The sequence below is a fragment of the Pan troglodytes genome, chromosome 5 (assembly GCF_028858775.2).
Source record: "Pan troglodytes isolate AG18354 chromosome 5, NHGRI_mPanTro3-v2.0_pri, whole genome shotgun sequence".
NCBI lineage: Eukaryota > Metazoa > Chordata > Mammalia > Primates > Hominidae > Pan > Pan troglodytes.
Window position 1 is genome coordinate 150004156 of NC_072403.2, and position 15658 is coordinate 150019813.

At 45.0% G+C, this 15658-nt stretch overlaps 1 protein-coding gene across 2 annotated transcripts in view; it reads left to right on the plus strand.

The window, feature by feature from the left end:
- The first annotated feature begins 4961 nt into the window (after nt 1-4961).
- Nucleotides 4962-15658, plus strand: part of ARFGEF3 (ARFGEF family member 3) — a 175941-nt gene continuing 165244 nt past the window's right edge. Inside the window, exons 1-2 of one of the 2 annotated variants that reach the window (XM_518767.7) lie at nt 4962-5194; nt 14409-14460. In XM_518767.7, the coding sequence (XP_518767.2) occupies nt 5110-5194; nt 14409-14460 (137 nt within the window). In that variant the 5' untranslated portion in view covers nt 4962-5109. Of the gene's footprint in view, nt 5195-5554; nt 5646-14408; nt 14461-15658 lie in introns of those variants that run through there. The other variant, XM_016956383.4, reaches the window with a different exon arrangement.

Consider the following 15658-nt stretch of genomic DNA (forward strand, 5'->3'; position numbering starts at 1 on the left):
CAGAAATTGGATCTGTGGCTGAGACTAATGATTCCCCTCCCTATGCCATAGGAAGAGAGCTATGATTACTCAGGTATATCTCTGCAACTCTGTCTTCACCAATGCAATATATGAGATTTGTGTAACTTCTGCCTCTGAGGCATGGACTCCTCTACTCTATTTCCTCTTCCTATGGGCTAGAACACAATGTGCCTGGTACATATCTTTGAGACACACAAATGAGAACAACCCCCTACGGGATGAGGAAACAGTAACATTTAAGGTACATGGTCACTTAATCTCCTGGGACCTGCTGCACCAACCTCAACCACTGACTCAGGGTTTAATTGAAGAGAGAAGTAAGTGTCTATGCTTTGTAAACCACTGTACTGTTGGGTCTTTGTTAAAACAACTTAGCCTTTCCATCAAATAACATGTACATGTTGCATCGTACTGAAGTTATTGATTGTTACGAGCAAAGTACTGATTAAATTATATGAACTCAGGAACAGGATTCGTATTTTTCTATTTGAAAAGCAATCTCATTTGGCATTTTGAAGATGATATTTCACCAGAAGAATCTGCATATAGGACTAATTTTTTTGACATTTTAAACTAACTGAATTTGGATCTACAGGGAAAAAGTAACAATATATTTCAAGATGTTTAATATATCCAACACTAACAAATACATTTTAAGTAATCACTGTGGTTACTATGTGTGCACAATTTTGTAACACATAAAGAGAAAATTAATGAAGACATTTTGAATAGAAAAATGATATTAGTTATATTACGTCTCTGTTATAAACTTTAATAATTTCAAAAAGAGAAATTTGAAATATTGAGGAAAAAATTGATAAAAGATCTGTTTTCCAAAATCCTGAATCCATATTAAAGTTGATACTCAAAGAAGAAAGCTAATCTCCAATACTTTATTTTAATACATTGAAGAATGATTATAAGTTTATAGCCATTTTAGATTAAGATTAAAGAAGACTTTCCATTGCTAAACAGAGTTCACTGTTGTTATTAATAGCATTCACAGCAACTTATTTGTGTGAGCCAGAATTTTTAAGCAACAAAACTAAAAAACACTGGAAAGAAATAGGCATCACAGAGCAAACCACTGTGATTGTCCTCATGCCCGCAACCTAGAATGAATTTAGGAAGAGGCAAGTATGCCTGCTGCAGTGAATGAAATCATGCTTAGTAGTAACTATTCTAGTTAACAGTATGTACTGTTTTATACCTAAAACTGTTGTTTCAGTTTTTTAACATATCTATACATGTATGTATACACTGGATGATAATGCAAAGCATATTTTCTACTGTGAGTTATAGAAAAAAAGTAGAAAGGTGTTTACTTTCCTTCATAGCCATCCACTGGGTTGTTTATCCGTGTGATTTCACCAGCTCTTAATCCACTGCAACCAGGCTGCAGTCATCATTTCTCCCGGGTCTGGCTTCCATGGGATCCTAACTCTCTCACATTCATTACACCATTTTCTGTGTTTATCTTTGTCCTTTCTCTGGATGTTGACCTTGTTGCCTGGATACTACTTTTATTTCATTTTTGTGCCACTTTTTTTTTTTTTAAATAACACTTCTGATTATAAAAGTAAAAATATTTAATGAAAAATAAACTCACCTATAAGCCCATCAAAGATAATCACTTAATATTTTGTATGTACTTTTGATAGATATGTATGTACATATATGTATGTATTTTTGAACTTATATATACATCTACATCAAATATTTAAATAAAATTGGAATCATGTAGTATACAAAAGTACATAGCATTTTACAATTTGCTTACTTAAGTATATAGTATAAGCCACTTTTCTTTTTTTTTTTTTCTTTCTCTTTTTTTTTTTTTTTTTTTTTTTTTTTTTGAGACAGTGTCTTGCTCTGTCGCCCAGGCTGGAGTGCAGTGGCGAGATCTCAGCTCACTGCAACCTCTGCCTCAGGGTTCAAGCACTTCTTGTGCCTCAGCCTCTCGAGTAGCTGGGATTACAGGCGTGTGCCACCACACCCGGCTAATTTTTGTATTTTTAGTAGAGGCAGGGGGGGTCTCACCATGTTGGCCAGGCTGGTCTCCAACTCCTGACCTCAGGCGATCCACCTGCCTTGGCATCTCAAAGTGCTGGGATTACAGGTGTGAGCCACTGCCCCCGACACCACTTTTCACATTATTCAATATTTCTCTCCTACATTATTCTTTTTAAGTTAAAAACAATTTTTTTTTTAGTAGAGATGAGGTCTTGCCATGTTGCCCAGGCTGCCCTCAAACTCCTCAGCTCAACCAATCTGCCTGCCTCAGCCTCCGAAAGTGCTGGGATTACAGGCATGAGCCAACATGTCTAGTCCCCCACATTATTCTCAAAGGCTATATAATATGATGCTTTATGAATATATCATGGGTTATCTATCCATATCCTTGTTGCATATTTAGTTTTCTCTTTTTTTAGAATTGAAAGACACACTGAACTGCTTGTAGAAAGATCCTTATCCATTTCCATAATCACTTTCTTAGGATGAATTCCCAGAAGTGGAATTGTTAGGTCAGAGCTATACCTATGCCACATACACATCCAGGCTCCCTCCCTCCAGGAATGTAGTACCAAGTTACACTCTGACCAGCACCCAAGACATGAGAGGACCTTGTTGTTCAGCTCCTTCAATAACATTTTAAAAATCTCTCAGTCAATTTGATTAATAGAAAATAGCATCTTATTTAAAAGTTTGTTCTCTTTATTAGGCACTTGAACATTTTTTATAAGTTTATGGGGTCATATGTATTCTCTCCTCTGTAAACTGACTTTATATATATTGGCTTTTTTAAAAAAGAAGGAGCATTTGTTTTTTAATTCTTTGTTAAAGCTTTTTTTTTAAACAAAGCTATTCAAACTTTATATGTCTGACATTAATATAAACATTTTCCTAGTTTGCAGCTTAAACGAAATTGTTTTTAATTGTAAAAATAGTAAACACTTTAAAATAGATTCAAAAATATAAATCCACATATAATTAAGATTTAGAGTTATCATCTTTTCTTCCTTCAATCCATCCCTCAGAGTATCATTTGCTTTTTAATTTTGTATGAAACTTTTGGCATAAAGGTCTTAAATATTCAAATAGTCAAATCTATTGACCTTTTTTCCTTCAGTTTCTGCCTTAGTTTGTTAGAAATAATCTTAATGCATTAAGATAAGTTTATTCACTTATGCTTTCTTCTAAACTTTTCATCATTTAATTCTTAAATTTAATTCTTTAATACATTTGTAATTTATTTTGCTACACGATATAAAGTTGTGATCTATATATTTTTCCAAATAGTTAACAATTTTCTTTAACCCAAGTACATTATCTGCTGCGGCGTTTTTACTTTTTTTTTTTTTTTTTTAAACCTTTCTTTAAATGATGGCTTCACTGGGCATGAGGGTAGTGGTAGAAGGATCCTTGGGGGCTGGGACTTTGTAGGTTTTGCCTCCTCAGTACCAAGAGCGCCGAAGGAGTAGTCTAACATCCCCATGTGTTGGACACCCTCCAATGGCACTCCCTCCCCTGGCTGACCCCCTACACCTCGGATTTCGGACTGCTCCTCTCAGCCTCCTCCCTGGGCCCTTGCTCCTGTACCCATGATTTGAGAATTAGGGGCGCCGTCACTCCCTCTTTTGTGCAACCTTTGTCAGACTCGAGGCATCAACAACTCCCTATATTTACCACCCTTCAAATACTGGCATCCCTCCCAGAGCCCTATCCTGAGTTCCTGTCCTTAAAAAAAATCTACAAGTATGTCATTATCATTTCAATCTGAACATGTTCAAAACTGAACTCATATATCCCCCCTAATCCAAACCCTTTCTATCTTCTCTTCTTTAAAATGGGGCCACCATCCTCCCAATTCCCTAAACAAGAAACCTGGAAGCCATCCCATATACACCGTCTCTCCCCTATTGTGTCATTAAATCCTGTTGTTTCTACCCTTCAATATCTCTTGACATACTTTCCTTTATTCCCCTCCTACCCACCCTTGGCCTAATTGGTTTCTAGATTCCTGCAGAACCTTTGTTCTCCCAGCTGCCAGTCTGCCCCTCTGCAGTCCATCATCCTCACTTCCACCACAGGAACATTTTCAAAGAAAAAGGAAACACGGGGTGCCCTGTCACACTGCCTTCCCCACCGCCCGCGTGAGTCTCCTGGGGCTCCCCCTTTTCACCCCAATGAGAAGCCCTCTGCTGCGGCGGCCCTTGTGCACCACATTTTTCACAGGGCAGCAATTCAGCGCAAGAGAGGATGGGAAGGGGAGGAGAGAGAGGTTTTTAGAAGGGGCTCTGGATTCAGGACGTGTTTGGAGTCTAACTCTTGTTGGTCTAGGAAGTAACTCAGCCTCTCTGGGTCTGGTTTCCTTGGGCGTATCAAGCTCTACCCCAGCCCCACCGCAGCCCACCGCCCGCCGCGTGTTGAAAGCTTGACTGGAGGTTCCCTGCAGGCAGGGGCACAGTGTGTGCAACGCTGCATCGCCCGAGCCTGGCACAGGGAGTGGCCCAAAAAAGCTGTTAGTGACTGAACACAAGAATTTTCTGGTTAGCAGACGACGGGATGCAGCGGGCGCGGCGCCTGCACCACGCTGGGGGTCCCGGTATCCGGGCTGGGCCGCTCCGACTCCGCCCGCGGCCACCGTCGGCTCAGGGGGTGCGAAGACCGCGGCGAGGCCCCTCCCCGCCTGCCTCCCGCCGCCCGCCGCGGACCAGGCGCTCCCTCCCGGCGGCTGGCGAGCCAGCTCCGGACATCCGTCCCCACCTTTCCGCTAAGCGCGGTGCCCGCGGGGCCTGCCTCGGCGGTCAGGTCAGCGGCCTCCAGCCTCACTCTCCGGCCCCAGCCCGCAGCCGCCGCCGAGCGGAGCGCACCTGACCCAGGCGGGCGGGGCGGCGGGCGGGGCGCGGGGCTGACGTGGCCCGCGGCATGGAGCGGGCGTGATTCATCAGCATCCGCGCCGGGGCGGCATGGGGGCGCGCGCGGCGGCCGCCTAGGCGCCCAGGGCCAGGCAGCGGCGGCTTCCCCGGCCCGGCTCGCCCGCGCTTCTCTCCCTGTGGGCGGCGGCCCGGCGCCTGGAAGGTCAAGATGGAAGAAATCCTGAGGAAGCTGCAGAAGGAGGCGTCCGGGAGCAAGTACAAAGCCATCAAGGAGAGCTGCACCTGGGCCCTGGGTAAGCGCCCGGCACCTGCTCGCCGCGGCGGGAGGGCCGCGCGGCCGGGGCTGAACCCGCGCCTCCGCGCGTGGGGCTTTCGCGGAGCGTCGGTCATGGGTGCCGTTCGCGCGATTGCGAGAGTCGCCTCGGGAAATTGATGTGGGATTTGAGAGTCTTGGCTCGGGCGTGGACACCAGCCGCCTCCCCTCCGGTCTCTTTCACTCTCCGAAACCTTCCTCGGGAACCGCTGTCCTCCCTGCCTGGCGGCCCCCTTCTCCCGGTCCCGGCGCTGGGGACGATGCTTCCCCATCGCCGAGTTAGGCAGGACCCGGAGCCGGTGCGAATCCTGGGGCCTGACAGCGAAGCGCCTCTGGGGAAAAGGGAAGTTAAACCAACAACCCCGATGTCGAATCCTTGGCGAGTGGAACCAGGAAGGAAAGGCTTGTTTAATTTGATTTTCCTGATAGAGGTCAGCTTGCTAAGTGTTAGCTTTCGTGGTTATTGCACATGAAAAATAACATACGGGCGGGGATCATGTTACCTCTGCAATTCTGTTGTGGTCTGCCCTTCAGACAGGTGGGATTTTAAGGCTGTGAGCTGTGCTAGCGTTGAAGTAAGTTCCAGGGAGCAAATTTGTGTTTCTCATCAGACTCAGGTTGCAGAACTCAGCAGTGGAAAAAAACGGAAAGACATTTCAGTTAGGCGGGGTTTGGGCAATCAAAATGGTCAGGATGGTAATGCAAATAGATCAGAAGCATACTTTGGGTGATGGTGATGCTTTTTAGAAAGGAAAGGCCAAGGAGAAGCCAGCGCAGCTAGCTCTGTGGGCTCCTCGCTCTGCCTTGCTGGAGCCTGATGTGATGCCTCAGTTGCCACTCAATTGAAAAATGAAATTGACTCCCTTTGCCTTGCAACCAAGAACCATCACTGTCTGTCATGACACTGTGTGTGCTTTGATGCAGCCTGAGATAGAGAAGAGCCTTTAGCAGGTTTTCCACTAAATGTAAAATTTTGAGAGTGGTTTAGGTGACTCTTAATATATAGATGGTCTTAATTCACATATGTTTGGGTGTGTGTACAGGTAATTATAGCAGCATCTTTTTTTTTAACTTGTGCCTATCATCACAAAATTGTCTAGAATATTGTCTAGGAAGTTTGTCTTGTAGGTAGAACAAGCACTTGACCATTCTAGCTTACTGTTAAAGAAAAATGGACCAGAAATCTGAGAGAACAGCAAGGGCTCTTAAAGCCACAGTACTATTTTTGCGTTGCCATTGTCATTCAGCAGAGTGATTCGAAGCTAGATTCCAAAATGCCTCTAATGAAGGGTCACAGATGGCTGGGTAACATGATAAAGCAGGGCCCAATTGTGCTTTAAACATGCCATTCCTAGTATTCGTTATTATTTTGCTCCAAATTAAGCAGATTTAGATAAACAGGGAGGAGGAGATTAATCTAGTATTTTAATAAGTTTGAATACTGACATCAACATCTTATTAAGTGAAACCACAACGTTGCTGAGTTTAGGTCCTTTAAAGCCATTGGGGAGGCTGAGCATTGAGGCAGGTAAATTATTCGAGTCAAATCTGAAAGAAACCAGCCCGAGTGGATGTACTTCCTTTCCCAGTGATTGTTCTGTAATTAGCAAGACAAGACAGAAGTGCATGAAATAGTTAAATAATAGTGCAGGGCATTCATTGTGCAGTTGGATTGGGCAAACCAGGAAAACAAGTCAAAGAAGGCAGGATAAATGTGTTGTCCATGGATTGGGGGAGAATTGGTGTGAGCTGGTGGGGCTTTTGAAGTAGATTTCACTTGAAGAATGGGGAAGCTATGGGTTCCTTCTTTCCTTCGCTTCTTTATTTAGGAAACATTTATTAAGACCTCCCTGGTAATGAGCAATGGGATATATGGATGAATAAAATGTCCCCTGTAAGGAATTTGTTAGAAGGGCATGCTGGAGACATGAACAAAGGCCTATAGGGATAGGTTTTCCTGTTGCCTTTCCCACTCCAGTCCATTTCCACTGCCCGTCACTGTTTAGATTACAAAACACCTGTCACTCTTCAACCCCCCTAATTTATTTCTAGATTAATGTGTAAATTCCTCAGAATGCTCTTCAGAATCTAGCCCCAGCCTCTGTTCTTGTCACTCCCCAACCAAGATTCAACAATCTAGTGGCAGTCAGCTGCAGCACTTTGTTGAACATGCTGTGTGGCACACTTCTCTCTTTGCCTTTGCTCTTGCTAGTCCTTCTGTAGGGAATTCCCTTTTCAGACTCGGCAAGGTCCATCTTGTTTGTCTGGGTTCAGATCCTTGCCTTGATGACTCTCTTAGAGTACCTACTATTTTGGATAATAGTTGATTGTGTGCACAGGTAGGCTCTTACGGGCAGTGTAATTGACAAATATGTTGGGTGCAAGAGACAAAAAAGCTAGTTTAAGCTGAGCTATACAAAACGGGATTTATTTACTCCTTTAACTAAAATACCCCTTACAAGAATAGCTGTGATTTAGGAATTAGACACTGTTTCAGGGATCTTGTCCTGCTCTTTGTGGGTTGACTGACATGCTCTGCGTGGGTCTCCACAGTTTTGGGCTCATGAATCAACACATTTAGACCATCTCATGAAAAGAGGCAACAATAAACTTAGACCATCTCAGGAAAACAGGTCTCATCCCCCACTTAGACCATCATGTGAGGGGGAGGTCAACCGCTACTTAGGTCGTCATGGGAAAGGGGGGTTACCTCTCACATAGACCCTCATGAGAGAGGGGTCATCCCCCACTTAGACCCTCATAGGAGCAAGGGGCCATCCCCTACTTAGACCATCATGGGAGAGAGGGGTCATCCTCACTTAGACCCTCATGGGAGAGAGGAAGCATCCCCCACTGAGACCCTCCTAGGAGAGAAAGGTCATCCCCCTCTGAGACCCTCATAGGAGAGAGAGGTCATCCCCCTCTGAGACCCTCATGAGAGAGAGAGGGCATCCCCCTCTGAGACCATTGTGGGAGACAGGGGTCATCCCCCACTTAGACCCTCATGGGAGAGAGAGGACATCCCCCTCTGAGACCCTCATAGGAGAGAGAGGGCATCCCCCTCTGAGACCCTCATAGGAGAGAGAGGTCATCCCCCTCTGAGACCCTCATGAGAGAGAGGGGGCATCCCCCACTGAGACCCTCCTAGGAGAGAGAGGGCATCCCCCTCTGAGACCCTCATGAGAGAGAGAGAGCATCCCCCTCTGAGACCCTCATGAGAGAGAGGGGGCATCCCCCACTGAGACCCTCCTAGGAGAGAGAGGGCATCCCCCTCTGAGACCCTCATGAGAGAGAGAGGGCATCCCCCTCTGAGACCCTCATGAGAGAGAGGGGGCATCCCCCACTGAGACCCTCCTAGGAGAGAGAGGGCATCCCCCTCTGAGACCCTCATGAGAGAGAGGGGGCATCCCCCTCTGAGACCCTCATGAGAGAGAGAGGGCATCCCCCTCTGAGACCCTCATGAGAGAGAGGGGGCATCCCCCTCTGAGACCCTCATGAGAGAGAGAGGGCATCCCCCTCTGAGACCCTCATGAGAGAGAGAGGGCATCCCCCTCTGAGACCCTCATGAGAGAGAGAGGGCATCCCCCTCTGAGACCCTCATGAGAGAGAGAGGGCATCCCCCTCTGAGACCCTCATGAGAGAGAGGGGGCATCCCCCTCTGAGACCCTCATGAGAGAGAGAGGGCATCCCCCTCTGAGACCCTCATGAGAGAGAGGGGGCATCCCCCTCTGAGACCATTGTGGGAGACAGGGGTCATCCCCCACTTAGACCCTCATGGGAGAGAGGGGATATCCCCCTCTGAGACCCTCATGGGAGAGAGATCATCCTTGATTTAGACCCTCATAAGAGAGAGGGGCATCTGACACTGAGACCCTTGTGAGAGACAGGGATTATCCCCCTCTGAGACTCTCATAGGAGCAAGGGGTCATCCCCTACTTAGACCATCATGGGAGAGAGGGGTCATCCTCACTTAGATGCTCATGGGACAGAGGGTCATTCCCCACTGAGACCCTCATGGGAGACAGGGGGTCATCCCCCTCTGAGACCCACATGGGGGAGAGGGGCATCTCCCTCTGAGACCCTCATGAGAGAGAGGGGTCATCCCTCACTGAGACTGAGACCCTTATGGGAGGGAGGAGTCATTCCCCACTGAGACCCTAATGGGAGAGAGGGGTCATTTCCCTCTGAGACCCTCCTGGGAGAGGGCTCATCCCTTACTTAGACCCTCAGAAGAGACAGGGTCACTCCCCACTGAGACACTCATGAGAGACTGAGACTGAGACCCCCATAGGAGAGAGGGTCATCCGACTCTGAGACCCTCAAAGGAGAGAGGCATCATTCCTCACTCAGATCATTTTGAGATAGGTGATCATCACCATATTTAGACCATATCAAGACAGCTGGACTTCTGCAGTCACTCCTGCTTGATCCTTGGTTTCCCTTGTTCTCTTTGTCCTGATGATTCATGAGTGTATCCTTGAACCAGTCCTCTAGTCAAAGAATGAAATAGAATAACTGGTTTAGGCCTAGGCTACAAGTTCCACTGAAATCCAGAGCTAGGGAAAAATGGCTTCCTGGAAGTAAAATTAAGATGCTTCTTCAGAAGCCAGGGGAATGGATACTGGTCAATCAAAACAATACATGTAAACAGAGTAGTGAGCTCTTTAGCACAGAGACTGCCGTTTATGCTTCTTTGGTTGCTTCTGCACCTGTAGTGGAAGGCAGATGTTCAATAAGTAAATCAATACTTTAACTACTTGTTTGAGTTTTAAATAATATTCATCTTTTTCTGTTTATAAGAGTTATATATGTTCACTTTAGAATGTTGCAAATAATGGAACAACATAAAGAAAAAATTAAAATAATCTGCAGTCTCCCTATCCAGAGATAACACTGTTGACATTTTGGAGTCTTTCCCTTTGCAAAAGGTCATACCACATATGGCATTTTGTCATGTGTTTTTTAACTTTAGCATCTTCTACTCTGTCTACTTTGTCATGACACTTCTCTGAAAATCAGTGTTAATGGCTGCAGAATAACTAATAAGGCATATGTATGTGTCTTCTCTTTATTTAGTGTTATCTGGTTGGTTGTTTTTGTTAGTGAGGAATGGCCTGGCCAGGGAGTAGAAAGGAATGAATTGGATGAAGGGTTGGCTTGGGGAAAGGCAGAAAGAACTTCAGAAACTGGCAGTCCTGGGGGCTTGCGAGCTAGGCTGTGGTGGGATGAAATAGAATTGCAGAACAGGAGAGCTGGAAGCAACCAAGTCCTACTTTTAGTATTTTATATCTATCAGGGGCCTTATACAGAATGAATGTGGAAAATGGAGGAGCGGGGAAAGAAACTAGAGGTACGAAGGCCAAGTAGGGGAAGAGGGAACATCTATCCAACCAGCACCCTTCTCTCTATCTACCCATCTGCTTTTTCTTCCAGCCACAGGTGATTACTTCACAGCCAAACTTCTTAAAAAGTGTAGAAATTGTATCTGTGTTCTCACCTTCTACTCTGTCTTCATCTTTTTGTCATCTGCCTTTCACCTCCATCATCCCACCAACTCACAGTTACTGAAGAACAGTAACATACAGCCATTCAGCTGGCAGACCATTCTCATTCCCATCTCAGAGGTCCTCCTGGTGACACTGGACACAACTGGGCACCTGCTTTACCTTGACTTCTATGATCACACCCTACCTTGGTTCTTGAGCCACTCTGTCTCCTTTGCTAGTGCCAGATTCTCTCCCCAGCTGTAAATATTTGAGTTTCTCAAAGGTTAGCTTTGAGCCCTCATCTCTTACTCCCAGCTCTTCTGGAGTTGAACACACACATACCCACAGCTTCAGCTCCATTTCTGAGAATGTGATGCCCGTGTTTATATCACTAGTCGACAGCAGTGCTCTGAAACGCACACCCCACAACTTAGCTACCTACTGAACATCTCCACCTGAATGGCTTGCAGGCACTCAGCTCAACAAGGCTCAAAGTGACTGTGTGTTCTTTCCCACCTCTACCTCACTGCCCAACCTCACTCACCTCTGGTGTTTCTAAATGATCAGTTGATGTCATCACCTGTCCAGTTGCATTGACCTGAAATCTAGAGTCATCCTTGATACATTTCTGTAATTTGCCATCTTACCTAGTCCATCACCCAAGCTCTGCTCATTTTTACCTCCTAAATATATGTCAAGCCTGTTCACTTCTTTCTACCTCTGTTGCCAGCTCTCCAGAATAAGCTGCCTTCTCTTTTTATCTGAACTTCTGCAACACCCTCTTAACTGCTCCTTCCTTGTCTGCTCTAGTTCTTTTTCCCAAGTAGTGTCACCTTGGAAACCCCAATCTTTTCATGACATGCCATGTTAAAACATTGAATAGCATCCCATTAGGATAAAAACAAAAGTCCTTGGTGTGTTCTGTCCAGCCCTACGTGGCCTGGCTCCTACCTGCCCCACAGCCTTGTGCTATGCCACCCTCATGAGAGAGAGGGTCATCCCCCTCTGAGACCCTCATGAGAGAGAGGGGTCCTTGCTCTCTGAATTTCAGCCACACTGATCTTCTTTCAGTTACTCAGCTACACTGTGCTCCCTCTTACTTCATTAATTCAGCAAATATTTAGTGAGTACCTACTATGTGCCAGGTACTGTTCCAAGTGTTAGGGATAACATGGTGAGCAAAACAGGCAAAAAGATCCAAGAGTTTACAGATTCTTGGAGAGATGACAGCCAGTAATCAAGATAAATAAATAAAATATACATGACAGCAAAGAGAGTGATAAGAGCTAAGAAAGGGAAAACATGAAATAGTGAAAAGATAGGAGGTACTTGGAGTAAAGAGGGAGTTGCCATTTAAATAGGGTATTCACGGAAAACCTTACTAAAAGGGAGGCTCCTAGTTGGGAAAACATCTGATGGCTTTGGGAAAGAGCAAGGAGCCAGGGGGCTGGAGCGACAGGAGAGAAGTAGGAAGTGAGGACCAGATCATGAAAGTCCTTGTTGGGCTCTCTAAGGATGAGATGGGGAGTCATTTGGGGTGGAGGAAATGCTCTCATCTGGGTCTTGACAGGGTCTCTCAGGCTACTGTGTTAAGCAGAGACTGCAGCTTCAGGGGCAAGCCCAAAAGCTAAAAGCCTAGAACAGAGGCTGGTACAGTCATCCAAGTGAGAGAAGGTGACAGCTTGGACCGAAGTGGCAGGACAGAGTCAGGGAAGATGTTGGGATTCTCCAAGCATTTCAAACTTATTATTCCCTCCACTCGGAGTGACCTCTCCTTATCTACTTTAAATAAATCATTTGTGGTCTCATTACCCCCAGCAGGAAGCCCTGACCTCACAGTCCACAGTAGGACCTCCTGTTCCACTTTTGCCTAATTTCCTGTATTTTCCTTCCTGGCGTTTATCATGCTTTGAAATGAGAATGTGCACTCCATGAATTCACGGATCGTGTCTGTTATCACCACTGGGTCCCTAGCCCAGGACCTGGTTCAGTGTTTAGTGAGAGAATCAAAGAAGGGAGACAGGAATTGGCACTGGCATCTAAGGACTGTGTCAGGCCCTTTATGATCATGATCCTATCAGCTCCTCACAAGCATCCCGGGAGGAAGGTGTCATTGTCTTCTTTCTAAAGATGAGGGAACTGAAACTTAACAGAGGATAAGTGACCTGCCCCCATCCCAAGTGTCACAAGCTGGAGCGGAGCTGGGACTGGAACCTGGTTCTCTTTGCTTTCCTTCTTGATGCTTCCATGGTGCCCTCTCCCCAGCTACCATTCTGTCCTGGGTGCTTACAGCAAAGCTGCAGGCCATTTTCTCCTTGACCTTTGGATGCTCTTCGCCTTGGGTTCCACACTGATCCCATGTGCCTGGGAGTCTCACTGCACTTAGAGGTGTAGTTTCATGGTGGCTGCTGTGTGACAGCCTTTTCTCTTTTCCTTTTCTTCTAGCTTGCTCTTAGCCTTATAGAGCTGGGCACTGTTACCCAGCCTTGGTTGACTATATATCCCTCTGTCCTGTGGGAAAACCATGCTGATCTGGTTGTTCACTGTCACTGCCTTTCCTTGGGGAGCAGCATCGGCTCATCCTGGGTGCCAGTCCCTGCTGTGCTAACTGGTGGACTGCGCTGGCCTGTGTGGCCTTTGAGCTGCTTCCTGTACCTGCATCTCAGGGCTTCCCTTTCTTGTCATCCTGTCTCATCTTAAGCATTGACTTCAGTCCTTCATCTTCCTCCATTGGCCTTGTCTTCACAGTACCAAGAACCCTGCTGAACTCATCTTTCTGTTTTGCTGATTAATTGTCTTTCTGAAATCCACTCTTTTGCCCCACTGGCCACATCAAGCCCAGATCCTATCAGGCCTGTTCTTAGCCTTGAGTCTCTGATATATGTATATATTTCACATTTGTTATTCTCTCTGATCTCTGAGCAAGGTGAGAAGAGACGTTTCTCCTTCCCTGGTGAAAATAATTCAGATACACAGGGCTTGTTGACTCCAAGGAGTGAAGAAAGGGGTCAACACAATTTGAGCTGCAAGACTGGAGACAAGTTGGAAGGATTGAAATAGTACAGTTTTTTGGGGAAGAGACTGGTGAGCTTTTCATTATCTCTAAAATTGGAGGCAGCAATAGTGTGAAAAATCCACAAACAATGGCAAAGTATTGAACATCCAGGTTGGAGTAACAAGATTTGGATGTGAGCCTTCCAATCAATATCCTAACTATACTGTAATATTTTTAAAAAAGTTTAATCTACTGTGTCACAAATGTGTATGAGAATAATAAGATGTTGTGTAAGTGCTTTGTGAACTTGAAAGTCTTTCACAAGTATGAATTATTGTGTAAGGATATTGAAACAGTATTTTCAAGGAAACAGCTTTTCTTTCTTTATTTTTATTACAAGAATATAGTATCTTAGTTGTAACTAGATTCAGTGGTTCAGACTAGGAATTTAACTATTCGTTCTTTATCTGTTTAGGGAAATGTGCCCTAACTTTTAACTTTCCCCTCCTAGTTTGCAAGGTCCAGGGAAATCTCTGGGGCTCTCAAGGGAAAAGGATTTTAAAATATGAAGGACTTGCATGCAGATAATTGAGAATTGACTAGTTTATAATTAGAAGAATTCCTGAAAAGAGAAACTAACAGAGAAATTCATGTACAATGTATATTCTCAGTGTTTAAATATTTATTTTAACTTTGTAATTTTTCTTTTGCAGAAACTCTAGGTGGTCTGGATACCATTGTCAAGATCCCTCCACATGTACTGAGGTAGGAGATGGACATTGTATAATATCACAGAAGTCAATATTACCTGCTGAAGGCCCAGATAACCACATTGGTTTACAGTGCGTCTTAGTTTGTTTTGTGCTGCTATAACAGAATACTACAGACTGGGTGATTTATAATGAACAGAAATGTATTAGTTCATGGTTCTGGAGGCTGAGAAGTCCAAGATCAAGGGGCCATATCTAGCGAGGGTCTTCTTGCTGCGTCATCCCAAAGGTAGAAGGACAAAAAGAGGGTGGAACAGAGAAGAGAGAAGGGGACTGAATGCACCCTTTTCTAACAAAGCCCCACTCCTGTGATAACAGCATTCATCCATTCATGGAGCAGAGCCCTCATAGCCAGATCACCTCTCATTAGGCCTGACCTCCCAATACTGTTGCATTGTGGATTACGTTTCCAACACTTACTTTTGGTGGTGACACATTCGTACGATAGCATAGCATTTTACTTGCTGACTAAAGGCTTTCTTGCACCCATGAGCTGGGATATTTCATGAGGTTACATGATGTGAACCCGATCGCATTCGCTCCACCTGTCTGTAGAGGGATGAAACCAGTGACCTAAAGGAACCAGCCATGGAAGTCCATGGTAAAAGGATCAAATTGGTCAAGGAGAGACATGATCAAAACTTACGTGAAGGAGTAGAAAGAAAATTGCACTCCCTCTGATGGGCATGCACCCCTACACTAGGTAGTGTGGATTTAAGCTCTGATTGGCAACCCTGGCTGGACATCATCTGGCTGGTTGTGAAGTCCACAGCCACACGCAGCAGCCCAGAGATAGGAAGCCTATTTCCCCACCTTCTTCCCCTCCCACTATAACTTCCCCCAACCCTCACTGGGAGAGAAATGCCTGCCCTCTGTAGAAAAATTGGAAAGAACAATACAACAAAAAAGAAAGTTGTCCATAACTACATCACCTAAGGATAACCACTGAAAACAGTTTAATAGATTTTCTTAAATGTCTTTTTCTATACACATATATTTTATAAATTAATATAAAATTTTATTCACGACTTTGTTGCCTGCTTGATTTTTTTTTACTCAAAACCATATGAAGAATATTTTCTAATGCCAGTATATGTTCTTCAAATTAAAATGTTACGTATACTTCCATTATATGGCTGTAGCATAATTCATTTAGCAGTTTTCCTATTGTTTAATAACACTTGGGCTGTTTC